The 26,442-nt window shown below is 54.8% G+C and overlaps 1 protein-coding gene across 2 annotated transcripts; it reads right to left on the bottom strand.

The window, feature by feature from the left end:
- Positions 1-350: 350 nt before the first annotated feature.
- Positions 351-26,161, bottom strand: RBPMS2 (RNA binding protein, mRNA processing factor 2). Of its 2 annotated transcripts, XM_023655444.2 has the most exons (8): positions 25,710-26,161; positions 10,561-10,638; positions 9,919-9,957; positions 9,175-9,237; positions 8,692-8,842; positions 8,056-8,207; positions 1,734-1,803; positions 351-1,462 (listed from the first exon to the last, which is right to left on the bottom strand). In XM_023655444.2, exons 1-7 carry the CDS (start codon positions 25,800-25,802, stop codon positions 1,741-1,743), a joined length of 639 nt encoding a protein of 212 aa, XP_023511212.1. In that variant the 5' UTR covers positions 25,803-26,161; the 3' UTR covers positions 351-1,462; positions 1,734-1,740. The 2 variants fall into 2 exon arrangements, with proteins under 2 accessions (XP_023511212.1, XP_023511220.1); XM_023655452.2 differs by lacking the exon at positions 1,734-1,803 and having other exon boundaries at positions 25,710-26,146.
- Between the last annotated feature and the right edge of the window lie 281 nt (positions 26,162-26,442).

Genomic DNA, 26,442 nt, shown 5'->3' with positions numbered 1-26,442 from the left:
CTTAAGGGTCAGGCCAACTACCTAACAGCACCCGGAGAAAATGAAGGTCCCATTAGAGTGCTTACTCTGGGCGTAGGGGCTCTCCGTCCCTATTCTCAGAACTTGGAAAATGAAGAGGTGAATGAATTAAGCAGGGTAGGCTGACAGATACAGCCTCTACTGGATGGCCCTTGGCAAGTCACTTCCCCTCCAGACTTTAGTGACACAAAAGAGGGAAGGGGGAGAGGCTGCCTGAGCTCTCAGGCCCGGGCCCACCTCACTTCCTTCCCCTCCTAACTCCCCACATCTGTCCTTGGTCGTGCCCTCCCGACGGCAGTCTACATCCGGTGGAAGCAGAGGTCAGAGAGCAGTGACTTTGGATCATTTTTTATTTTGCATTTCATATATTATCCAGTTTCACATTCTCACAGGATCAGCAATTACAACAGCCACCTCGTCTCCCAAGTCTGAACGCGGCAGGAGAGCCGCAGCTGTGGCGGAAGGCAACGCACTGACGTGCTCACGAAACAAAAAATTGCACAATTTTTCCTTCATTTTTCTTATACTAACGCCTGACACAAAGGCTCACTGCTGGAGAATGGAAATCCTTTTCTTCTTCATGCCTCAAACTAAACATTAAACTTATCTGACAGGGCGAACAAGGTCTCTTTAATAATTAATTGCACACACACGAAAAATCCTTTATGATGCATAAATATTTTGTTACACAGGGTACAAAAATACTTTCACTTTTTGGTTGGTTTCGAAGTTTGGAAAGAATGAGGAGCAATGGCAGGGGTGGGGTGTGCTGTGGAGAGGTGAGCAGAATGGGAAAGGATTTTCTTAATAGTTGTTGGCCCATCTGAGGAGGAGGAAGCGGAGGACCCTGATTGGAAACGAAAAAGCAAACACTCTATCTTGGTTCGTGGTCATTGCTATTCAGCCTGGAAGTGGGTGGGGGTGGTGGGGGGTGCCGGATGGACTGGCTGCAGGGCGGGTGCAGGGGAGGGGCGTGGAGACAGGGACCAGGAATGATGAACCATTAGTGGCCAGGACCTGTTGCTATGGTGACATGATGTGAGAACAAACTGTACACTCACATATACACAGTTTAAGTGTCTTAATTCATGCCAGAAAACATGCAAAATGAAATGCCTCGTTTCTCTGAGGTGGAGCTACAGAACCAAGTTTGGACTAGAGGTCAGGCCTTGCTCAGTCCCAGTGAGGCCTCCGAGCCAGGTCTGGGTGTCCCAGCAAGAAGGCCCCGGAATCCTCCTGTGAGGCCTTGGAGAGCGGCTTTGGGGCAGGACAGGGATGAGGAAGGGGAGAGAAAGGAAAACGGGAAGCAGTCCACTGAGTCAGGCTTAAAATTCACAGTCTTTGGAGGGAAGCAGTGGCTCTCCACCGGCTGTCTCGGGGCAGTGGAAGCTCAGGGCGGCTTCCTCCCCGGCAGGGCAGGGGCTTCAAGCTGCGGTGACAAGACCTGGAGGGAGGGGAGAGACGGGGGCATGAGCAGAGGTGTGGCACTGGAGCTGAACCCAGGCCTTCCCCTTCTGAGGAGGCTGCAGACGGATGGCAGGGGTGACAGGGTGGGAGGAGAAGGGGAGAAACAGCCAGAGCGGCCCGGTGCACAAGCTCAGGTGGAGGCCTAGCACCAGCGAGCCTGCGGACTGAGGCAGAGGGAGGAGCCGCGGCCCTGCAGGAAGCCAGGGTCTGAGACACTTCTCATCCTGGACCTCTGGGCCAGCACTTACTGAAGAACTAACAGAACTGACGATATTTCCATCCTTGCTGGGTGGTATCAGAGGAAGGGTACCAGCGCACCTGCAAGAGAAGCCAGCGTCAGGAGGAGGCTGTGCAGTCCCTTCGCTGAGGAGGGAGCCCAGTAAACACGGCCTGCAGTGTCCTTGTTGGAATCCTGGTTGTGTCACTGACTGGCGGATGTCGGGCCAGTTACTCACCTCTAGGCAACAGTTTCTTCATCCTGAAAATGGGAGAGCGCCACCTGACCTGCCTCCTCTGCAGGGTCGAGGTTCAAAGGAGACAATGGTTACAAAGGTGTTTTATTCTCCTCAGCCCGATTCGAATGGGCCAAATTGTGCCAGTGGAGTCTTGGCTGCCGGGGACACTGGTGCCAACAACCTGCCCCTCCCCCTTTACTGGGAGAGTGCAGAATTCCTAACATTAGGAGAATGAGCCTCATGAGTTTTTGCTTGGCTTCTTTGAGTCTCAGTGTCCTCATCCAGCTATAGGATAGAGATGATTAAGTCACAGGGTGGTCGTGAGGATCAGTTAAGACGGGACGTAAAAAGACATTAGAAACCAAAGTCGGTGTGGTCTCCACGGGGTAGGACTCCCAGACACTGCTCCTGTCCTTGTATGATTCTCCAGGGAAGCCACGGACGAGACCCAGCTGTCGCCTCCTCCTGTTTCAACCCTTCCGTCCCTCTTGTTCCCTCCATTACAAGCCTCCTAAGTCTAGAGATGTGTAACCTACCAGCTGAGCCCTCTGGTGGGGGCCTGGCAGCTGCCTAAACCCTGGCACTTGCCAGAAGGCCCCACAGAGCAAGCAGCAGCCTCAAAGCAGGATTCCCAGAGATGGGTCAGGAAAAGACACGCACCTCCTTCCCCATGGGCAGTCGTCTGGACGGCGAGCTGTGCTGGGTGCCAAGCTAAGATTGTAGGGAGGCCGCCTGCCCCAGTTACAGACAGCAGGTCTGCCCCAACCTGACCCACGGCGGCCTAGCAGGGTGGGGACAGGGCATCACAAGACTCCAAGTAAGAGGGGGGAAGATTCCCCCAGGGCTTCCCAGAGAGGGGAGCCCGGGGCCCCCTTAGGAAAGGAAGAGAAGGCATACGAGAGCCACGTAGAAAATGAGGACAGCTGGGCATACAGACAACTGCCTCGAAGCTGCAGCAGTCGGGCCCAGTTACCTACGTGGCTGCCTGGAATCCCTGCCTCTGTAAGCAGGAAAGACAGCGGGCAGCGCCAGGCCATCTGGGGGCTGATGGAAGCTTCCTGAGAACTTGCTCCTGTGCCCCTCCAAATTCTAGGTGCCATTTTGTATAGCACAAGACTCTGACCACATGCTCAGCTGAAGTCAGGGGTTGGTTACTCTAAGAGGCCAGGACACTTGGCATATAGTAGGACCAGGTCCTAGGCCACCTGACCAATGCCAGGATCTTCCCTGGGCTCCAAGGATGTGGCACTGCTGTCACCAGGACACAGCTGGCCCCAGGCTGCTAGAAACACCTTGATTAAGCCCAAAGCACACATAAAGGTCAAGAGCCTCTTTCTGCCTTTGAGCTGTCCAGCCTCAGAGGCCACTGTATCTTCTCTCATGCCTCCTAAACATCTGGAAGCTGTTCCTTCCTCTCCTGGCTGACAGCTGAGTGGGAGGAAGCCTCGCCTCCCCTTTGCTGAGCTGTGGGATGCCCTCTCGGCTGGAAGCCCGACTGGACACTAGAGCCCATTCCACAGAGAGGGGTAACGAGGAAACCAGCACAAGCCTGCGGCCCAGTCCAGCTCGGGGGAACCCCCCAGTGGGCCACGACACCACCCTCCACCCAGCCTCCAGCTGGAGCAGCCCTGTAACAGGAAGTGTGTGGGGGGGGGGGCCTGGGTGCCCTGCAGGGCTGGACAAGGGGAGGAGAGAACAGCAGATGAGAGTGGGAGGGACTCCGGAGGCCTCCAGCGGCTGCTTAAGGGCTCCCTCGGCGAGCCTGCCTCATCCGGTCCCACACTCTCTCCACGAGGTGCCAGGATTTGGCCTCCAAAGCGGCAGCCTTCCCTCCAGCCTGAGACGAGCCACTGACTCCTCGGGGATGAAGCAGAGGAAAGGTCCCATTTCTGAGCTCAGGACGGCCGTGCCACTGAAGCCGATGGAACGTACTCAAGGGGCTGCGTTTCCACTCCCTCAGATGCCTGGTGTAGGCCGGCGGGCTGGGGCCTCTAAAGCAGCCCGGTCCCCCCATGCCCCGGATCAGAACAAGAGACCCCCAGATCCAGGGGTCAGGGCGAGTGCTTCAGGGAGCCAGTGGTCGGTTCCCTCTCAGGGTCTCCAGCTGTTCACAGGGGGTTTGAAGGTCCTGAGAGGCCACCCAACAAGGACAGGCCCTCCAGCATCAAAACAAAGAGGGCACCAACTCAGTCCCTTCTCCAATCCTGGGACTGACTAATGGAGAAGATGTGCCAAGAAGGGGCAGAGGAATGAGTCCACACGAGGAGAAACGGGAAAAGCCAATAAACATGGGCGCCTCACTCATAGGAAAGTCAATTGAAACAATAAGTCACTTAACAGACTGGCAAGTCTACTCGACCTTGTAATAGTTCTAGGAATTTAGGATAAGGAAAACAAGCAGAACAGGTGTCCAGAGAGGTGGGAACAAGGACGTCCATGCGGCACAGCCTATCAGTAGCAAAAAATTGTGTAAACACCCTAACTTCCCATCCACAGGGAGCTAGACACACTTATACAATGGTGGGCTAGCCAGGTATCCAGAATGCAGATCTATAGTTACTGACATGGAAAAATGTCCTAACATGTAAGTTTCAAAAAGATTAAATGTGTACAGTAATTTTTGTAAAAGATTCTTATCTCTGGATTTACTTATACGCCCATCCCCAGCTACCTACCAAGTTTGAGGACTAAAAGGAGTGATTATCTGGGGAGCAGGAAGATAAGCCAAAGGGAAGAGAGAAAAAACCCGCCTGTCTGTCTTTTCCCATAGATGCCAACCTCTAACAACTAACGCTTATGAAGCACTTACCACGTGCCAAATGCTGTTCATTTAATCCGCACAAAAACTCCATGAAGTTGATGCTATGACCCTTCCCATTATACAAATAAGAAAATAGAGGCAAAGGAGTTCATGTAACTTTAAAGTCATTGGTAAGTGGTGGAGCCAGTGTAGGGAGGAAAAGAGCCACAGTGAGGGGCTGGCCCCATGGTATAGTGGTTGGGCTCGTGTGCTCCTCTCCGGCAGCCCGGGGCTCACTGGTTCAGATCATGGGTGCGGAGCTGTGCACTGCTTATCAAGCCACACTGTGGCAGGCATCCCACATATAAAATAGAGGAAGATGGTCACAGATGTTAGCTCAAGGCCAATCTTCCTTAGCAAAAAGAGGAGGATTGGTGGCAGATGCTAGCTCAGGGCTAATCTTCCTCAAGAAAAAGAAAAAAAAAAAAAGCCAAAGTGAAAGACCTCCATAGCCCGAGGTTGAAATGGGAAATGGAAGTCCAGTCTGGGAGGAACCCAGGATGCAAGGGGACACAGAGAATCCCTGCTTTTAGGCCATCTGGATGTGCCAGACCTCAGTGTGCCCCTGCCATCCACACCTCTTGCATGCCTCCCCTTCTTAAAGGAGAAGACTCTATCAAGAGGATCAGAAGGTCGAGCAAGATGGCCTCATGCCAAGACAGAGCAAGACCGAACCATCGCCAAGCCCTTTCCTGCAGCTCTGGTCCCTGTGGCCATGTGGATGCCTTGGCTCCAGCTGAGCTACTGGCAAAGGGCATGCAGGTGGGGTGTACATATTTGGGTAGAGAAGGAAGGACTGGTTTTCATCTCCTTTTGTCCATTAGCTTCCACCTTCTCTCCACATCACCTCCTTGCTCCCAGGCACAGAAAAGCTCAGTTTTTCTGTTGGTCCTCTGGGTTCAGAATAATCCCCTCAGGATCAACGATGTCCACTTCCTTTACTGAAGGCATTTTCAGCCACCTCTGGGGCAGCGCTGTCAGGGGGCAGGGAGGGGCTCTTGGAAGGAAAAGAGACGATGCTGCTACTTGGAAAGCACTTCCATGCCTAGTACGGCATTTGGTCCTAACGTTTCACTGTGGAGGAGGAAGTGCTTCCTAGAGAGCTCGAGCAGCAGGGACAGACCCAGTTACCACTGGCCCACTCTTGTCTTTAGTCTGCCTCCCAAAAAATGCCACTGTCCTTGGAGGTGGCCTTCATCCCTTTCCCAAGGAAGTCAGAAGACAGGAACTCAGGCACAATGAGGTCTCCAGCCTCAGAGAGGACCTGGGGGAACTAGATAATACTGATATTAAATAATAATCATGATAATCAGCACTTCTACAGTACTCCTTTTATGCTAATATGCTAACAACAACCCTACAAAGTAGGTAAGATTATCACCATTCCACAAAGAAACCAAGACACAGAATGCTTAAGTAATTTGCCCAAGGACACACAGGTGGAGAGAGAGAGCTAGGATTTGGACCAAGGCAGCCAGATTGGAGGTGGACAGCCACAGGCAGTGGGTAGGGTGGAAGGAAGCTGGAAAGGAAGACAACAGGAGCACACCACCCCTACAGTATGGAGCTCAGGGGCAGGCAGCAGTGTGCAACTCCCAGCTAGCTGGGGGGCCACCCGGAAAAGGGCAGAGACACCTCTCCTTAGTAATTTGACATACTGTCACTGGCTCCCACCCTCTGCCTTACTATTGGCACAGCCTAGCATCTCAGAGCAGGTGGGATAGGACCTCCCCACACGATCCGGTCTAGCCTCTCATTTTACAGACGTGGACACGGAGGCCCAGAGGTGAAGTCACCTGCCAAAGATCAGGGAGCTAATCGGTGGCAAAGCTGGGATCAGAGGCAAAGAAACCAGCACCAGGAAGGCCAAGGCCTTGCAGGGCGCCTGCAGTTAAAGCCTCTGCTTGGCCGGGAGCACTGTCGAACTGCCCACCGTCCACACTCAGCCAGGTTGGAGGATGGCGACCGTCTTTCCTGCTGACCACCTGTGTCCATCACAGAACCTGGTCTGCGGTAAATACCCAAACATTTCCCTCTAGGGGAGGCTCTTTACTGCCTTCCTCCCCTGATCAATTTCCCAGCTGTCTGCGGTGCACGGCCGGGGAACAGTGCCAAGCTTAACTATGTTCTGCCCTCAGTGCAGGCTGCCACGGCCCGGGAGCGTTCCCTGCGGGAGGACCAGCTTCTAGAGTAGTAGCCTGGGAATCTGAACCTTCCACCTTGGAACTGCATGAACCCAGACGTCACTAAGCCCTTCAGAGGACCTGAGATGGACATGCACTGAGCCCTTGGGCAGAGCTCCCAACTCCTCCCACCTCAGCTTCTAGTTCCTGTGAACTCTCCCTTCCTGGCTTCTCATATCCTTTTCCTCCTTGGCCACTTCCATCACCCCAGCCAGGCGACTTCTGTCCTTTCGCTCTCGACAGCACAGTACGCCCTGGCCTGGTCGCTCTTCCCGAGGCTCAGCTCTCGGTCACTTCGCTGATCAGAGGCAACGGTGGGCTCGCCACTGCTCCTCGGCCCTACCATGGCTGCCTGGTGGTGCCCTGTCCATACACCTGGCAGAGTCCTGTCATTGCCTCTCAGTGGCATGGGCAGGTATCTGACCACCTGCCTCTCGGGCACCTAGCACGGCACCCGGTGAGCACAGAGCCCTGTGGTGCCCAGAGTGCTCCTGGCCCAGCTCCACCCTCGCCAAATCTCCCCGAGAAGTGCTCATTCCCTATTTCCCAGCCCAGCCCAGGTTCACGATGGAGAGTGTCCAGGCATCATGAAAACAAGAGCAGACGCTCGCTGAGCACTCAGGAGGTTCCAGGTACAGTTCCAGGACTTCACGTCTTCACATTTAACTCTCAAAACAACCCTGAGGCAGGTAATCACATTCTCATTTTCCCGGTGAGTAAAAAATCAAGGCACAGAAATCTTTAAGAGCTTTCTGAAGTTTGTAAAGGCAGGAGGAGGCAGATGCAGGTGGCCTGGCTCCGGAGACCACACTCAGGCTGGGATTCGCACCATGGTTCTGTCGCCAGAAGCAGAATGCAGTGCGGTGCCTGCCAGCGGTGTTCGGGGGGTGGTGGAACCAAGGCTGGGGCTCTCTCCGCATCCTGCCAGTATCCTCAACGTGGCCGGCCTCACGGCTTGTCCTCCCTCCCCTCTGTCAGATCCCAAACCCTAAGGGTACTGACATGGAAGCCAACAGCTCTGTTGCAGCTCTGGGGACCATGAGTGGCCCAGTGGCCAGGGAGGTATGATGGCTGGCCAGCTCAGAGCCTTCATTCTTCCCTTTCCGGCTTCTCCCCCCAAGGGAGAGCTTACCTGAGCATGTAGGGCGGCGGCAGCAGCAGCAGTGGCAGCTGGGTAGGTGAATGCAGCATGTGAGATGGCTGGGGTCAGCTCCGTGGTGTACAGAGGGTAGGGGGCCCAGGCCTCTGGGGACGCGGGGATCAGAGCAGCCCCCATCAAGTCATCTACAAAGGGAGACAACAGCCCCCATCATCAGAACACTGGTGTCCCCTTCCACCACCCCACCCCAAACTGAAGCATAAGTTCTCCTCAGGCCAGACTCCCCTCAAGGACCCCAAGACCAGGGAAAGGAGTCACGTTAACTTGGCCTGGCATGGTAAGCATCCTTTCCACTTCGAGAAACTCTCAGACGGGCCTCCACCCACCTCAACCGAGAGAGATCAGAGAAGGCTTTAGGGAAGTTGGGCAATGCAACAGCTCAGGAGCTGAGTATGTCTGAGGTCCAGCGAAGGCTGCAGGGGAGGAAGGAAGCATGGAACCTACAGAGATAGATGGCTGTGGATGCAAGAAGCCTCTCGGAAGAGGGGACAGCAGGACCAACCCCCTCAATGAGCATCTCAATGTCTGCCCTCTGTACGCAACTCCACTGGGGGTGCCCAGCTCGGGCCAAGCAAAGAGCAGCAGACGGCAGCTATGAGGGCCACTCACAGGGGTCCCGTGCGATGAAGTGTGCTCCTAGGGCGGGGTGAGCGTTGGTGGGATTTGGTGTAGCCATTAGCTTGTTCTTGGCCATCTTGGTGTTGGCTTTGGCAAATTCTAGCCTCAGGGTCTGCGGGTTCTCGGGATCAAAGCGAATACCCTACACCGGAAGGAAAGGAAAGGAAAGACTTTACTCTGTAGGACCCAGACTGTCCACTGCAGCGGGTACAGAAGGGCCCTGGAAATGATCTTGCCTGAAAGACTCACTCACACAGGGGTCAAGACAGAGGACATGCTGCTCGGGCCTTGTGAGTAGTGGCATTTGGCACAGACAGTGCAGCCAAGGACTCTGCCCCAGGACGGCTGGGAAAGTAGATTTGTGGGCACTTTCCTTGGGCATGGAGTGGGGGACGGTCTGCAGAAGACGGAACAGAGATACCCACGGCCAGGAGGTCTGTGGGTCAGAGAAAGACCTGTTCCCCAGCTACTCACGTTCAATGCATTCTTGGCCGCTTCTGCTCCTGCCCGGCTGTCAAAGATCACAAAACCAACAGGCTAGTAGGAAAGAGAGAGAACACCCTTGCATCTCTCCCAACATTCCATCTCCCCCTCCAAAACAAACAAACAAAACCTCTTGCCCATCATCCTCCCTATGTTCAGCTGGAACAGTAGAGGTTCTTATATACCAAATGTCTCCACATGTGAGAAATGATGCCAATAGAACTTTATCCCACTGCAACAAATATCACCCTTTCAGTAAATCTTTTTTTTAAATGCATGCAGGTAATTAAGAGTAAGTTCCAGTGTTTTCCTCAGCAAGAAACAGGACACAATGTAGCAAGGGCATGGGAAGGTTTTAGTTCAATGAAGGGGCAGCAGGCTGAAAACTGCTCCAACTTCACTTTGCCAAGGTTCAGTCTAGACCCCAAAAGGCTTCCAAAGGCTCTGGGCCCCAGTCTCCTGGCATCAGGAGCCAGAGCACGGCCACCACCTCTATGGTCCTCAGCCTTGGGGCCAGGCTGTGGCTTCTCAAGAGCCAGAGAGGGAGGACCAGGAGCTGACTGGTAAGGAGAGAGGACCTGTGGAGGCCACTCTTTCATCAGCCCAGGACAGAAACGGATGAAAGGGAGCAGGTCTCAGCTGCCAAATGCCTCGAGATTGAGAAGGAGCAGGCTCAGTTCCAAGCTCAGCAGTTGGTCTGGGCTGGGAGGATGAAAAATCTTGGAGAGAAATTACCTGTCTCGACGTAAGCTTGATCAGGGACCCTTCATACCCCTGCAGAGAGAGGTGGTCATTAACGGGGAAGGTCAAAACCCCGTGCTGTGCTCTCCCAGCCAGCCCCAAGAGCAGTACCCCTTTCCCCAGTACCCTTTTCCCCATTCTCACGCTCTTCTCCCCACCCCCAAGTCGACCCACTCTGACCTCCACCACTGTTGAGCGCCCTCCGCCCCTGGGCTCTGCATCACATGGTCTAGCACATGGGTGGGCATCATGCGGGAGCCATCATCATTTCATGCGTAAATTCCCTTTTGCTCCACTAGTTTGTAATCCTGAAGCACAGACCTTACCTTTTTAGGTTTTTTTATCTGCAAACTGAAAAGGCTACATTGACTCTCAAAGATTCCTTATTTGGCAAAGTCTACTGAGATTCTCTACTGTCTCCACTTTACAGATGAGGAAACAGAGGCTTAGAAGGGCCAAGCAACTGACGGAAAGCAACATGTGAATCAGCAGGACCAGGACAGAGAGCCAGGTCTGTGACCAGGTTCTGATACGCTGTCCTATGTGGTCCTGCTGCCCAATCCAGGTCAGAGATTCCTTCCTGACGCTTCTCCTCTGTTTTAGGCTCAGCCCGTGGGTGGCTGGGTCCACACTCACCTTGAACGGCCTGAAGAGCAGATAGAGTTCTCTGGGCTTAATGTCCACAGGGAGGCCACTGACGAACAGCGTCCGGACCTGGGGACAGAAAGCACGGTGGTCAGGGCCAGGCTCACAGACAGGAATGACGGCCCTCCTCAGGAAGGACTGGAAGCCTTCCAGAGTGTAAGGAGGACTTCAGTGTTTCCTGGGCCTCCTTTGGAGGCCGAGGCACGTGAACACTCAGTTTCACAGCATTTAACTTTTCAAAGCCCTTTCCGTACCCTTTCCTTCCTCTAGGTTCATCCTGCAGGTGCCACGAGCACCTGCTGAGCGTCTCTGTGCAGACTCTCTGCTGCCGAACAGCCAAAGAGAGCCCTGTTTAAAAAGCGCACAGATCGAGGATCCTTTTTCAGACCAAGGACCCCTATGAGACCTGAAGAAAGCTATGGTGCCTTACCCCCAAAAATGCACAAGCAAAAAGGCAGATATTTTTCAGAAGATAGCTGTAAGTTATGAGCCTTGCCCTCAACGTGGTTGTGAGTTGGTGGTGAAGCAAGGTCTAGACACCAGGTGTCCGTGCTGTGACTCTAGCCAAACCTGACCTCCTGAACTGTGGAAGAGGCCCACGAGAGGGCTGGCAGAACCACTTTCCTAATTCACCACTGCTGGCACCCAATGCTAAACTAGCAAGTCCAGATCAGCCAATAATTATAAAGGGGAAGGGAGGGTCTTCCACAGTGTAGATCCATTAAAAATACATCTTGAAACTGTGGCTTCTGAGTGACAAAAGAAAAAAGAATCCAAATGAATAGCTTCCCTACACACTTGACTCCTGTATCAAGTAGCATTTCATACCATCTAAACCCAAACACAGGTCTTCCCAACTCATCACTGCCGATTTACGGGAAAAAAAGTTCATGTGCCTCAGCCCACCCCATCACGTGGCCATTCTTGAAAACATTTAGATGCCCTAAGTGGGCCATACCCCCTTCTCCAGAGACACCAGACAACTTCCTCCATGCTCTAGTGATGACCTGCTGAACCCAGGCAACAGCCTTTTTAGAGACAATGGCTTGAATCAGGAACATGGGCAGCCAGGCAAAGTTACACTCAACACACACAGACAGACACACACATACACACCAACGAACACACAGATCTCACCAACAGAGCCAGAAGAGGCAAAGGAAACCAGACCTGATAGCTGCTGGTAACCAGTGTCACCACTCCCACCCACACAAGAATGACTCCCAGCCCGTGGCCCATAAAGACTGGGAAAGGATGAGCTTCTTCCCTCACGTGAGTTTTCTCCAAGAAGCATATCCAGCAGAATCCTTGGCCATTTAGGCACATCTTCCCCCTTTGGTCATGCCTGTCCCTTGCCAGATGTGTCTCTGTTCCCAGGCCCGGGGTGAAGGTTCTGCGCATTTCACAGCCTTGGGCAGCTCTGTGTCCCTGTATACACAGCTCTCAAGTGCTGCTCTGTTTCCAGAAGCACTTGAGAGAAAATGGACAGCTCAGGCTCCAGGGTCGGCTAAACTGAGCTCCTGGACCCTAGAGGGCAACCAGCCTCTACACCCAGCTGCCCTTTGATGGAAGGGCCTTTAATTTACGTGTAAATCCCCAACAGAAGTGACTCACTCAGGTCATATACCTTGTTCTTTAAAGGCAGCAGACCTGGGACCCAAAACCCAGGTCTCCCGACTACTCATCCAGGTGGGTAGGGACAATGCTTGACTCGGGCGTGGGGACTTAGGCACCCAGCCCACCCCCAGAAGATGGACCTGGATCAGCACTGTTCCCTCTTCCTTGGCTGGTAGGACGTGGTCTAGGTCAAAGACGTAGGGCCAGAGGCGCCCCACAGAAACCTCTGCCTCAGTTCTCCCCAGGGGCCACCCATTTCACCCGGGCTAATTTTAAACCCTTCCTCAAATGGCTCCTTTCTGGCCAGACCTCCCCAGGGGCCCACTTAAATAGCAAGTTCTCAGCAGAAAGTTTCCTGCTCGGGGCGGGAGTTGGGGTGAGTATAGGGGATCTTTCTCTCATTCCCAGCTCAGATCCTTGTTTCTAGCTTTCCCTCTGGGCAGATGACCCTTTTCCTCTGCTTTCCATCTTTTAGGTCCTAAGGTGTCCATCCTGCACCTGGCCACCTCTCAGCAAACAAGCTGAGGTCAAGGCAGTTATGGATTAGGTGGCAAGTTCTCATCTACCAGGTCACAGGAAGCCTGACCTGAATGCCGTCCTTGGTTCTTACTCGATCGTAGCCATCCTGGTAGATGATGTGCCCTCTGCCTATCCTCTTGTGCAGACTGGGAAACTGAGGCCCAGAAAGGGCTCATGCAGCTTGGTTCACCAAGGAGGAAAGCTGGGTAAGACCCAGGTACCCTGACTCAGCCATCTGTGCCATCAGCAATCCATCTGGCTGCGGGGACAGAGGGAGTGGCACCTGGGTGGCCTTGTCAGCCCCATGGGTGGGTAAAGCGTTGCCACACATCCTTTCAGTAGCCAGTCCCTTCCCTAGATGCTTGTATAGGATGACAGCAAAGCTGGAGGGACGAGGCAGAACAAGAACAAACTGGCAAACCAGAGATGGAGGGAAGCATGAGCTTAGCAGCCTGGTCAGCTACATGTTGAGAGGACAAGAGGATCCAGAGCCCACCTACCCAGCCCCTGCTTCCAACCCCCTCAGGTCCTGCCCCCACCCCATGGACTCCAGGTTCCTGACAAGAGCCTGCCCAGCCCCCAGGCCGCCGCTTCCTCATTCCTTAACTGAAGGGCACCCATCCTTCAGGTCCCTCTACTTCCCCACCCCTCTTTCCTTCCCATGAAGTCTTTCAGAGCCCTTAGGACACCCTGCCTTATATTGTTCCCACCAGTCTGAGCTTAGCCCCTCACCTGGGCTCTATAAAACCCCAGAGAGAGGAGCCAAGTCTCAAAACTTTCCTATCCTCCGAGGTGCCTAGAATCAGGCCTCCAAATTTCAGCACCAGCCCTCTTCCCATCTCTACACACTACAGTCCCTCCAAAGAAACTCACAGCCAGAGAGAAATGTGGCCCAGCACGGCAGAGTGACACCATAAATGGGAAAGAGAACAGGCTTTAGTTAGTTAGACTGGACTTCACATCGCAGCTTTATGCTTGGCCTGGGGAAGCGGCTTCATCCCTCCAAATCTCAGTCTCTCCATCTGTACATGCAGATACCATCTACCTCCAGGATGAAGAGCTCACCTTACTCTACACGTGGCACATAGGAGAGGCGCAACAAAATGCTCGTTCACGCAGGGCTCCCGTAATCACAACATTTACCTGCACACAAACCTCACCTATCAGGCACCACAAGCCATTTCTTTATAAGGTTGCCTAGTTAGGTTGGATCGAGTCCAGGTCAGACAGAGCTGGCAACACAGGTGAGACGACCTTAGGCAGCCACTCGACTCTTTAGTTTTTCTCTTTCCGGGGAGGTAATGTCCGAGGTGGAAGGTACCATGGAGATCAGCTAGTTCAACATCCTCATTTTACAGATGAAGAAACTGAGGCTTAGAGTAGGAAGGTGATGAAACAAGCTGCTGGCATAGTCAGGATCCTTCAGGGATGGCAGGGACAAGCAGTTACTTCTCCAAGGCCTGGCCAACTAGTCCTGTGTCCCAGGCCAATGTTGAAGACCCCTCCTCCCAAGCCACTTACTGGTGCCAGCCTCACAGCAACAGGGCATGACGTTCAGCAAAGAGGCTGGGTGCAGACAAGGATTCAGGCACCAAGAGCTGGTTGATACCAAGAGGGAAAGATCAACCAAAGAACCCATGTCCTGACTATTCCACAAGTTTATTACAAGAATTTAACACAAAAATGTTTTCAGTATTTGAAGAAAGCAAAAGCGGTGGCTCACACAATCCCCAGGCTGCCAGGAGGCACCAAACCCGTTTACCTGGCCCTTCTCTTTCCATATGCTCCCTCTTCCTCCAGAAGTATCCAGACCACCCAAGGGTGGTCTCCTTCCTGTCCTGAAACGTGGAAAGCAACCACAGCCCTCTCTAAAAATGGTCATCTTCATGGCAAGTACAAGCAGACGGTGCTAGAACACAGCCATGTCCTTAGCGCAGTGGGAAGGTAAGTCTGGAATGGGGTAGAGAGGGTACCGGGGAGAAGCGGAGAATGGACAGAGAATCCTTAGCAGTCAGTGAATGAAGAAACATGTCAAGGAACAGCTCTTTTGGTGGAACCCACTGGAAGCACCAAATTCAACACAGACAAAGAACGTGGCCAGAGAGGTGTCCCCATACAGGACATCACAGACATGGCTGTGTGGCTTTCATGATGGTCAGGAGCAGACCTAGCCTTGCTGGAGGCCTCGGCCAGCACCAGGCCTGCCTACGGGAACCAAGTGACCTTTGGGAAATACGTGTTCCGGTCCAGCAAGGCTTTGGGGCTTCTGAGGCCGCTCTTCCCTTAGGCAAGTCCTGCTGCCCCTCTCTCCGGAGTTGCTGAAAGCGAGGGGTTGGTTCAGCCTCTTCTGCTAAGTTCACACCACAGGCTATCAGGGGTCGGCAGACTTCCTGGGGGTTGTCTAGGTCTTTGCTGTGTGTTCCTGGGCTCTTTCCCTCCAGCAAGTGCGGGACCGAGTGCGCCTGGGGCTCCCAAGGACCGTTTGACTGCTCCTCACCTCCTCCATGGAGGCCCCTGAACCTCACTCCCGGTGCTAAGTCCTAACTCAGCACGGGGCCCCCGGGGGACCATAGGGAAGGGCAGCACCTGAGAGGCACAGGAAGCAGCCCCCAACTCTCAGCCTTATTCTTGAGGCCTCTGGGGTGGGAATGCTCCGTCCCGTAAGAAAGGTTTAGAAGAAGCCTCTCAACCACACTTCCTAATCCCAGCACGGCAGAGGACCCAGGCTCGCCAGGTCGCCCAGCCCCTTCCTTCGGGAAAGGTGTCAACCGCAGGCCAACATCCAGGCCTTCCGCCTCCCTCCGCAGCCCTCCCCAGCCCAGAGGTAAGAGCACACTTCTCAGAGAGAAAAGAAGTAGGAGGAAGGGGCTCTGACAGACCCACTCATATCTAGGTATCAGTGATGCTCTTCCCTCAGACAAACCGACATTTGTGTAAAGATCTTCAGAAGAAATAAACTCAAACAAAAGCCTTGAGGAGCAAGGTGATGGTGACACCCAGGGCATCAGCCTGACAGCACAGGTTCAGGATTCTGTGGAAAAGGCTTCCAGGCAGGGCTCACCCTCTTCCTGTCGGCCCTGCGTTCTCTCCACTGGAAGACCTGCCATTCAGGTGCACCTAGGCCAGGCCACCTCCCTCAACAGTAGCTGCTAAGGGTTCTCCCTCCTCCCTAGGGTACACACGGGGCCCAGCTCACACCGCGGCCCAGGAGGAGCTAAGGGCAGAGGGCTGCTGGGGGAGGCGGAGGGGATGGGTGTTCCACAAGGAGGAAAGCAGCGGAGCAAAGCCTCCATGTGGGACAGACTGGGGCAGCAGGGGCCACGGCCATGGGGGCCCTCCCTCCCCACTGAAGAAGACCCCACACTCAGGCTGGGCCCTGGCCCCTCTGCCCTCACCAGGTGTGTGCCCCCCTTTGCAAGGGGAAGGACAGGCCCGATGCTGAGGGCTCTGTAGCTCCAACTCGCCCCAACTTTTTTGACACAAAAGACCTTCAAACTGAGCATTAAATACTCAACTTCTTGGTTAAGGGTGGCAGTAGTGTATTGTGGCTGAGAGGACAGACTCCATAAGGCAACTTTCATTAGAGAAGGAAAGGGTAAACACTGCTTTCAAAAACAGTGGGATGCCCATGGACATTAAACCCTCATGTCCTTTTACTGTGAAGGACAACCACAGCCTTCTTCAAATCCCAGCCTGGTAATCTCCAGGACAGCACCCTGGACTTCAGGGACCACCCACCCGGAGGACAGACCTTCCTCCACCAAGGAAGCTGAGGCAGGGAAACATCAGGGCCACTCCCCACCTCCTCCCACCCCGCAAATAAATCCCACTAGCCCACCAGGAAGACTCCCCAAGAAGACAGATGCCTGCCTCCTAGGTGAAGCCTGCCTCACAAGCCCGGGGCTCGGGGAAAGACATCCTTGGGAAACGGCTCTGCGCGATAGAAACATCCTACCTAAGACATAAAAATGCTATTTGAAAACTGATTCTTTGCAGCAATCATTTAACAACTCTACGAGTTAGAATTGCATCTGGAAAGGAAAAACTGTTTCAACGGTCCACTCCATCAGAATGTTCAAGTAATACGCCTTCTTCATGTCCCCACCTACTTGCTGCCTAATGGGAGCTCTCCTGGTGTCATCTGCATGGGAAACATCACTTAGGGAAGGGGGTGGGGGGAGGAGGGAAATCCAAAAAGGGAAAAACAAGCCTCTCATAAGCCCCTCCCACATCCTTCCCCAGCTCCCAGCCCTCTGCAGCAACCCAAACGTAGACTATTTGAACTGGAAGAAAACTTATTTTTAGATGAGGAAACCAAGGCCCAGGGGTCCAGTGAGTGGCTTGCGGTCACAGAGCACGTCAGAAAGAGTCCCAGTGTCCCCATGTGCCCAGCTCAGGAGTAACAGCTCTTCTGCAGACCTTGATCTCACACCACCGACCCACTCAGACTCTGGTGGGGTCAGCCTTAGGCGCCCAGAACAAGTGGCCTTCAGCTTTTGATCCAAGAGGGCAAAAACAGCCTCTTGGAAGGTCGAATGGGGGGTAGGGGGAGGTGGATGATCCCGTGACTAGTCCTATATAGAGTTAGTTACAGGGAGGTCAAAGGGAAGATTGACAGCCAGACTGCCAATTCCTAGCAGCTGAGTGGGAGCAGCCTTGTACCCCTGCTGACTGGGGGGCGGCTATAGCAGGGCCACTTGCACACCTTGGACAGGACAGCTGGGCACCTGTAACCCCAGGAAGCCCTGAGTCCAAACAGAAGCCCAAGCCACCCCATCTCACTGTCTCACTAACCCCCCCACCAGCCAGATCATGGGAGTTTATGAGCTGCAGCCTACATTATTGAGAACTTACAGTTCTCCTGATATAAACATACTGAATGCCCTTTTTAAACTTGTAGCAGCCATCATCACACCCAGCTCTGCTCTGGCTTCTCCAAGGGGAAGAGACCCCATTGAGAACCAAAACACCGGACTCAGGCTCAGCCTCCTGCTCAGCAAACACCTGCTGACCAGACTTGGAAACAAAAGAAAAAGGGTCTCAAATCAATTGTCGGGGAGCCTGGGCTGAAGCTGCAGCCTGGCCAGCAGCCAGGCAGGTAGCTTTGTGGCCTTCCTCTGCTGCCTGAGCTACAAAGAAGAGAGGTGGCCTGGTCTCAGGGTCCCTCACACTCCGCCTTCTAAGATACCAGGGAAGTGGCAGAAGGTGACTTGGGCACTGTCCTCCATCTGCTCAGAGCTTAAATGCTCTCCTTCTGCCCACAGGAAAGCCAAGCAAGTGGTGAGGAAGGGGACAGAGAATGAGAGGGTGAGAAAGCAGGAAGTCCAGAGCCAGGCCCGGAGTGGGGCTGGGCCTGGGGTTTTGCGAGGGGTCTCTAATGGGGCAATATCGGGGTTGGCAAACAGAAACCTCAGAGCAGTCCCACGCTCCCCCTCAGAGATAGTAGTGGCCAGGGGTTTGCTTTTGTGTATGTTTGTAGGGGGTGGGGTGGGGGTTGGGTCCTGCCTAGGTCCCATGTTTAGGCTTGGCACTAGCAGGTCACTCTTACCCCTCCCAAGGGAAAGAAGTCGCTCTGAGTGGGGCCACTTGACGAGAGGTGGATGGAATGTGGCGACATGGCCCGCAGACCCAGGACTTATAAGGGCTGAACAAGGACACAGGCAAAAAGAGCAAGCAGATAGAGCCAGACAGAGGCTGTGAAGCGAGACATACGCACTCCCAGAACTTTGGTGCCTTCCATGCTTCCTCCAAGGAGCTCTGGCCTGCTCAGCTCCCAGGCTAGGATACAGCCCAGCTTCCCTCAAGCCAGCCCCCACGTCCAGCATCATCACAGACTGACGTGGTATGGAGAAGTCCCAGCCTCAGGGTCTGTCACACAGTATTTTGTCTGCCCCTGCTCATTCCAGCCCCAAATCACATTTTCAGGGCTTGACTCTAAGGCCCCATTCTGGGCAGCACTTTGTAGTTTCCAGTTCTTCCACACCTATCACCGGGCTGTGGGCCTGACAGTCCTCTGATGTAGCAGGCAGAGCGGTACTGGCCCACTTTATAGATCAGAAAAGCAGCTCAGGGATGAAGTGCCTGGCCAGCCAGTGGCAGCGGTGGGAGTCAAGTCCAAGTTGCCTGGAAAGTTGGGGCTCTTCCCCTACAGCCTGCAATGTGTCCTAGAGTTCCGACTATGTGTATGGGGATGAGGGGAACCAAGCTGGGGTGATAAGTTCTCCAAAAAGAGGGACAGGGCATGTATAAAGCTTTTTGTTTTGAGGAAAATTAGCCCTGAGCTAACATCTGCTGCCAATTCTCCTCTTTTTTGCTGAGGAAGACTGGCCCTGAGCTAACATCCCTGCCCATCTTCCTCCACTTTATATGTGGGATGCCTACCACAGCATGGCCTGCCAAGTGGTGCATAGGTCTGCACCCGGGATCCAAACCGGCGAACTCCGAGCCACTGAAGCAGAAGGTACGAACTTAATAGCTGTGCCACCGGGCTGGCCCCAAGCATTTAAGAAGGCTTCAGACCTTATACTCCAAGCTACTTCTAGCCCCAGGAACAGAAGGCTAACATCCGGGGGACACACTTGGTCAAAGCCTGTTGTGAACACCGCTCTATACTTCATTTAGGGAACTAGACCAAACAGCACAAACTGCACTGTGCAGACTCCATGCTCCGGGCTGGCTGGAGGTGGAGGCAGGGCCTGCTTTCCATTTGGTTCTAGACAGAGCCAATGGCCAAGGCTTTCAGAGGCAGCTCAGAGTGACAGGCTCACAGAGCCCCCAGTGAGGCTCCCTTCCCTTCAGGACCGTCTTCCTCCCATGTCCCTCCTGGTACTTGTGTGGTCAGCCAATGCAGATCCATTGCCTGTCCCCTGTGCCTGGCAAGGGTTGTCGTTGTCACACACACCACCCCACAGATTCAGGGCACTGGCCTAGGGGACTCTTATACCCCTCCCCTAACTCCAAAATCAATACCTCAAACCCTTAAACCACGGGACGTTATTCCAGCGTGAACACACAGCACGGTCTACACACAGCGCTGAGCCCACCACACCTGCCCACCACTTGACTGAGGCAGACAAAGCCTGACGAGATGTTTTCCAACCTAAGCTTCTGTTGGGAGGGGCCCCTGTTCAGGGATGGAAGCCACTTCCAGGACCTACATTCTGGTTTGGAGCTCCCCTGTCACAAACACATCAGGATCCCTCCATCCCAAGCTATGCCTGGATATGGCCACGACTACACATCAAAGAACAGGGACCAGTCTGGGCAGAAGTTCTTTTTTTTTGGAGGAAGATCAGTCCTGAGCTAACATCTGCAGCCAATCCTCCTCTTTTTGCTGAGGAAGACTGGTCCTGAGCTAACATCCATGCCCATCTTCCTCTACTTTATATGTGGGACGCCTTCCACAGCAATGGCTTGATGAGCAGTGCCATGTCTGCACCCGAGATCCAAACCGGCAAACCCTGGGCCGCCGAAGCAGAATGTGCGAACTTAACCGCTGCGCCACCAGGCCAGCCCTGGGCAGAGTTCTTTATAGCCCCCAAAGGTTCTCAAAAATGGTCTCAGGTTCTATTCCAGCAACCTCTCCTGATCCCCTCCCCAGTAAGAGCCTAAGACTCATCTGGGGAGTGGAAGGTTAGCTAACCTCGAAGAAGAGCTAGGTACTCCAGACACTTATCCCACGGCCTGGTCCAGGTCAGGCCCTGCCCCAAATCCCCCAAGTTCAGAACTATGCAGGCAGCCTTGATGGCTTATGACAGCCAACAGCCTCTGCTTAGTCAGCCATAAACAACTAAAGGCCATGACAAATGGGCGTAGGCAGACCACCCCACTACACCTAGCCTCTGCTATACTCTGGAGGCCCCTGGCACTGATGGATCCACAAGTGGACTCTTCAGGAAGGGAGGATCCAATGATCTAGTCTAGTCTTGGTGCATCTCAGAGGTAATCTTATTCCTTCCATCCAAGGATGGAATCGGGGAAGAAACAGCATGCAAGGAGGCTGTGCTGGTCCCCATCTAACATGGGTTTCTGGTATATGAAGCTTTGTAGGTTGTCTGCAATTTCCACCTCACAGCAGCATGGTTTCTGAAGAATAGTGTTGGGCTCTGCACCACTGCCTCACAGCTTTGCCAGGGGTGTGAGGACCCCTCTGAGGCAGCCACGGTCAGAGGATGGCAGAGGAACTGACGAGGCACCAGATGTTGCTGCTACCCAAAACCAATGGCTGAGCAGCAGCTGGGGGCCACCGGGCAGGCCAGCACCCAGCACTCTAGCTCAGCTCTGGGTCACCAAAGGTGGGTGGCCTTGGACCAGGAGCTCAGCCCTCAGGGTAGGTGGGACGGACTCCTCTCCTCTACCTCTCAGGACTGTCTGAAGGCCCAATGGGATAAACGGGTGGAGAGCATGAGAGCAAAGCTCAGCACTCGCAGTTCACATCTTGCCTCTATGTACAGCACTCGCCAGCCCTGCTGTGGAGATGGGGATGAGAAGAAGTCAGACGTCCAAACGTTGAATGAGATTTAGAAGCTGGTTCTGACAGGGGCAAACTAGCCAAGCTGGCTGTGTGCAGGGAAGAAGGAGACATGGAGACCCAAGAGGCTGCCCCCCCAAAATGACAGGCAGTCACTTTAGAGCAAGTACCATTTCTTTAGTTAAGATGCCCAAAGCAGCAGGGTACCCACGGGGGTGTGAAGGCAGTCAGCCTCGTCCAGGCAACAAGCGGCAGTACCGTCTGCACAGAACTCAAAAACAATACCACTGACTTAGTCTGTTTTTTATGATCAGCACGCGATGGCAATTCTAAACAATATCTGTGATAAAATGCTCCTCCTGCAGGGGCTCACAGCTCCCATCACCCAGTCTCAGGATGCGATCAGCCCAAAGGGAACTAGCCTGGAGCCAGTCTCTGGGTTTCTACAGGGGACCCTGGCATCATCCAAAGCTTGGGCCTCCAAAACTTTAGTTGCAGGACCTTCCTCCCTCTGCCCCCAAGTCTCAGCAAAAACCCTATATAAAACAGAAGAGCAGGTATAGTGTGCGGTTAAGAGCAAACTGTGGGTTCAAATCCCAACTTACCCGCTTACTAGCTACATGAAAGTTATTTAACCTCTGTGTCTCAGTTTCCCCATTTATAAAACGGTGATAATAACGTACGCACTTTCATAGTGCCGTTGTGAAAGTTAAATGAGTTAAAATGGTAAAGTGCTTAGAACTATGCCTGGCACACATACCATACATGGGTTTACTATTATTGGTACGGCCTCTCCATTAGGTTATGTGAGCAGAGGGGACACATCCACAACAACCCCCAGGGAGGAAGGGAGCCTCACCTACCAGAATCTGCCTCGATCCACGGGCCTGCGCCCCGTTTCCAGGTAAAAGCCTTAAAGCATAGATATTTCCCTTTCCCCATACCAAAAAAAGCCTGCAGACAGAGCACCAAGACATCCCAGATTCTGTCAAATGCTTCTGACGACAAAGAGAAGGGGAGGTGCCCAAGTCACACGCTGGACCCCAGAATTCCTGCATCCTCATCTAGATGGGCTAACCTGGCCCATCCCTCAGAGACCTCCAGAGGACAGGGGATGGACCCTAGGGTATCAGGCCTGCGAGGAGCTGCCTTAGCCTGGCTACACTGGATGCGAGGTGGCGGGGTGGGGCCGGCCCTCAGGTCAAGCTGTCACCGCCTTAGCTGCCTTTAATCCCTGACTTTGTATAGCTTACCATTAGGCTGGCTAAAACTTCTTTAACTCTTAGAAACTTGAAGCCCCCCCAACCCAAGATTCCAAATACCACCCTCCCCTCAGGGGGCCCCCCAATGAATAATTACTGTAACTTAGTATTACCTTGTATTATGAAAGTAAAGTCTCCATTTTCAAAATAGAATATGCTTTCAAACCACACATACCCCTCCCCAGAAACACTGTAACTATCTAGCCATCCCTAAGAATCAGAGACAGGACACGCTTCAGTCTGGGGTTCCGCAGCAGAGGCAAGCCTGCCCTGCCTCATGTGCTGTATTATCTCACCTGGGGCTCCAGCACCAGCCATGACCCGTATGGGGGAGGCTACAGCCTCTAGATTGAAAGGGATGCTTAGCTCCTCCCCTTCAGACCCTCCCCTTAATTCCTTGCTACCCTCCTTAGCTTTCAAAGGGTATCAAAGCTTCTAACACATCTCCCTCTCAAGTGGCAAAAAAATACCAATTTTCCCCAAAGTTTGCACCATCTCAGGCTCTTCACAATGTGGCTCCAATATTGCTGCAACATAGCAAATTCCTGGGAGTCACCCAAACAAGCCAAGTGGTTCCTCCATCCATCCACCCCCAACTCTTACACATGCTCTTCCCTCTTCTGGGAATGCCTTTTTCTCCCCCACAGGTCTAACAACCTCCTCCTCAGCCACATCTCAGGGAGGGCTGACTTCTAACTTCCCAGTAGCACCATTTTATCACATGCAGATATCTCTTTCTTTTATCTACTATTGCATTTAACATACCATCACTTCCTGGTAAGTCCTTCCCACCTCGCAGTCTGTGATAATTCACCTGTATCCCTGACCCCTGGTCCAGAAAAGGAACCTAATGCTTATGATATGGATGAAGCCCCATGGGTAGGGTGGGCAAGCAGGGAGAGTCAAGGCTGTACAAAGTAGTTTAAGACAAATGGCCCCACTGATACCCTGTCCTGGAACCAAGAAAATACACCCCCTTCTCCAGTAACCTAACACCTTTAGGAATTGAGGTCTTACGGTGGGCAAGCGAGGTCCTTGGTTTTCTAGGCTTGCTTTAGCTAATCTTCAGTAGTCAACTGGGAGGAGGCAGCCTGGGTAAGCCATGAGGGTAAACCACCACTGGTAATGTACATTCTCTGGATGGTGGCTCTTGGGGGTGCAGAACTGACTGGCTAGGGGAGCATCTAAGCTAAAAGGAAGGAGTCCAGTTCCAGCTCAAACCACCAATCCAAGACGGAACTCCAGCAGAGGAGCTCTTGGCCCACTGTTCAAAAGGCTAATGAGGGGCAAGGGCCTTGTGCTTACCTGACCAGAGCGGACACCGAGCCCCAGGAGATCCCCAGAGCCCCTCATTTTAGCCCTCTGTTAAGTGGGAGCCCAGGCCCCTTTGCCAGCACCAGCTGCATCAACTCTCTGAACTACTGAGTGCTGTAGCCCCCTCTGCTCCCAAGGAGGGATAGCAGGGATTCCAGCTCTTGAAGATTCCACCCTCTGTCTCAGAAAACGCACTTAGAAAAAAGTGACCAATACCTTAAACGCTTTTTCAAAGATTTTAGCCTGACCACATGGTTCACCCTCTCCACTTCAAAGGGGTGGGTCTGAGGGTCAGCTCAGCCTCTTGGGTGGTGTGAAGTCCCTGCTGAAGTCAACCCTCTAGCAGAAGTGGCATTCTGGGTTCTTACCCAGCTTCACAGGAGATGGCTTCTCTCCCCCAATTTTAGCCCACAGGGGGCCTAGCAGAGACCCCACACACCAGCAACCCTGTTACCCTCCTCCAACTCTCCGGGCAGATTCTGAACAACCAGGCAGGAGTAGTTTAAGGTCCCCAAAGCCAAGGGCCTGTCGGCATCACGGTCCAAGGAGGATAATGCCTTCAGGAACCAAAACCACCCCACCACACTGCAGCCCACGTCACACTAGAGGACAGATGTCAGGCCCTCCCTGGCCACCCTTCAGAGTGAAGTGTTGTCTATTCCCCCCTTCCTGCCCGCAAAAAAGCGGGATCTAGACCTAGATTCTTAAGATGTCCTGCCATTGGTGGACTGAGGCTGGCAGCACTGCCTCTATGAGAGCTGGCAGTGTGACCCTCCCACCTTCCCTCCCACAGTGCGGAACCCAGCCCAGCAGTGGGCCTTTGCCGCCATTCTGCACCAAACCTATAGCACGGCCAGCCGGCACTGCCACTCGATTGGAGGGAGGTAGCAACACCAGCCCCCACCAGGGGCTCTGCGGTTTCTCCCCCAAACCAAGGGGAAGGGAGCTCAGAGTGGATAAGTGGCCCTTGGTTTCCTGGGCAAGAGCATACCAGGATGCGGCAGGAAGGGTCTTTTAGCCCTGGAGTGATACAGCAGAGGCCAGAGGCCCTTCGAGGGAGCGGTGAAGGCTGTCCCCTTTCCACACCAGTTTTTGTCTCTGCAGGCCCAGCTCCTGGTCTCCGTTCGCTGATAGCCTTAAGACTTGTATCGACCACCCCACCCCACACACACACCCTCCCCAATTTCGCCATCCCACTAACCACCCAGCTGCTAATGATTTTACGAAGCCGTCTCATACTCCCTCCTCTTAGCACATGGCCGGTGGACAAGATAATGTCGCCTGTCCTTGCAGAATCTCACCCAGGCCAGCTTTGGGGTCCTGGCGTGGCTGCCAGGGCAAAATCGGAGAGAGGAGAACCGGGACCTGAGTGTCTTCAGGCATCTACATCCAACTCTAACTAAGCGCCGGCTGACCTCTTTGCCAAAGCCAGGGTTCTGCGGCTGTGGAAAACCCGTCCACCGCCACGACTACGACTCTAGGGAACCAAGGTGCCGCGCGGCCGGCCCGGGCCTCCAAGGTCACGGGGAGGGGTCAGGGTGGAAAGTGCAAGGGAGTGAGGGTGCCGCCCGCCGCCGTGCTAAGCCCGCTCCGTTCCTTCAGCCGAGGCGGGAGTCGCGGCCACGCGGGAGGAGCGCCTGGGAAGGGGGCAGCGAGCCGGGGGTGGAGGACGCGGGGCGCGCCGCTCGCCCACCGCGGGACGCACGGACGGCAGCCGGCGCGCGGCCCGCCCCGAGCCCGGGAGGGCGGGGAGACAATGCCCGCCCGGCGGGGCAGTCCAGGCCGCACGCCCCCGCCCGCCGGACACGGGCTGCTCCTCCCCGACCGAAGGGCAGCGGCGGGAAGGCGCCGGGAGCTACTGCCAGAGCGGCCCCGCGCGGCGCGGGAGGCCCCGCGCGCCCTCCCCCGCCCACCTCCGCGTGCACTTCACCGGACGAGTCCCGCGGCCGCAGACCCACCTCCTCCTCCAGGGGGCCGCCGGAGCCCGAGCCGGTGCCGGTGCCCGTGCCGGTGCTGGTGCTGTGCTCGCCGTCCGGCTTCAGGTTGCTCATGGTGCGGGGGGTGGGGTGGGGGTGGCGAGGGCGAGGGAACGCGGAGGGCGAGCGCGGCGCCCGGCCCCGGCGAGGAGGTGGGAAGGGGCGCGGTGAGCGGTGCGCTCCGGGAGTGCGGGGCGGGGTGGCGGTGGGGGGCGCGCGGGGCGGTGAGAGGGGCAGCCGCCGCGTCGGGCTGGGGTCACATCAAGTTTGGCGGGTGCGGGAGGTGGGGAGGGGGTGCGGTGGGGGAGGCACTGGGACCCGGAGCCGAGCCGGAGCGGCCGCCGCCTCCGCCTTTTCACTGCGACCGGCGAGTGCGCCCGCGGCGGCGGCGGCGGCGGCGGCGGCGGCGGGGGGCGGGCGCCGGGGGAGGGGGCGGGCGCCGGGCGGCGGCGGGGGGCGGGGGCCGGAACCGGCCTCAGCTGGGGCCCGGCCGTCCCCCTCCCCCGCCCTCCTCCAGGTCTCCGGGGGAACGCGCAGCCAATCCCCGCCGCCCACTGCGGGCTCGCCCCGGCCCGGGCCGCGGCGCGCCAGCCTTGGGCCGGGGCTTTTCCCCTCTCTCCCTCGCCATCTCTCCCGCTCTGCTTTCCCCGTTCCCTTCTCCACGACGAGTTTTTAAACTTTGATGAACTCGCCCAGCGAACTTTCTTAAAGGGGC

The sequence above is a fragment of the Equus caballus genome, chromosome 1 (assembly GCF_041296265.1).
Source record: "Equus caballus isolate H_3958 breed thoroughbred chromosome 1, TB-T2T, whole genome shotgun sequence".
Taxonomy (NCBI): domain Eukaryota; kingdom Metazoa; phylum Chordata; class Mammalia; order Perissodactyla; family Equidae; genus Equus; species Equus caballus.
Note: the sequence above shows the minus strand (reverse complement) of the source record. Positions and strands in the feature narration are given on the sequence as shown.

What these genes read in the sequence shown, in the direction of transcription:
- RBPMS2 (XM_023655444.2), bottom strand. Translation starts at nt 25,802, where the DNA reads ATGAGCAACCTGAAGCCGGACGGCGAGCACAGCACCAGCACCGGCACG. An exon ending in GCGGCCCCCTGGAGGAGGAG is followed by an intron (nt 10,639 to 25,709) that starts GTGGGTCTGCGG and finishes TTCTGTCCCCAG; the next exon opens with GTCCGGACGCTGTTCGTCAG. An exon ending in TGCTCTTCAGGCCGTTCAAG is followed by an intron (nt 9,958 to 10,560) that starts GTGAGTGTGGAC and finishes CTCTCTCTGCAG; the next exon opens with GGGTATGAAGGGTCCCTGAT.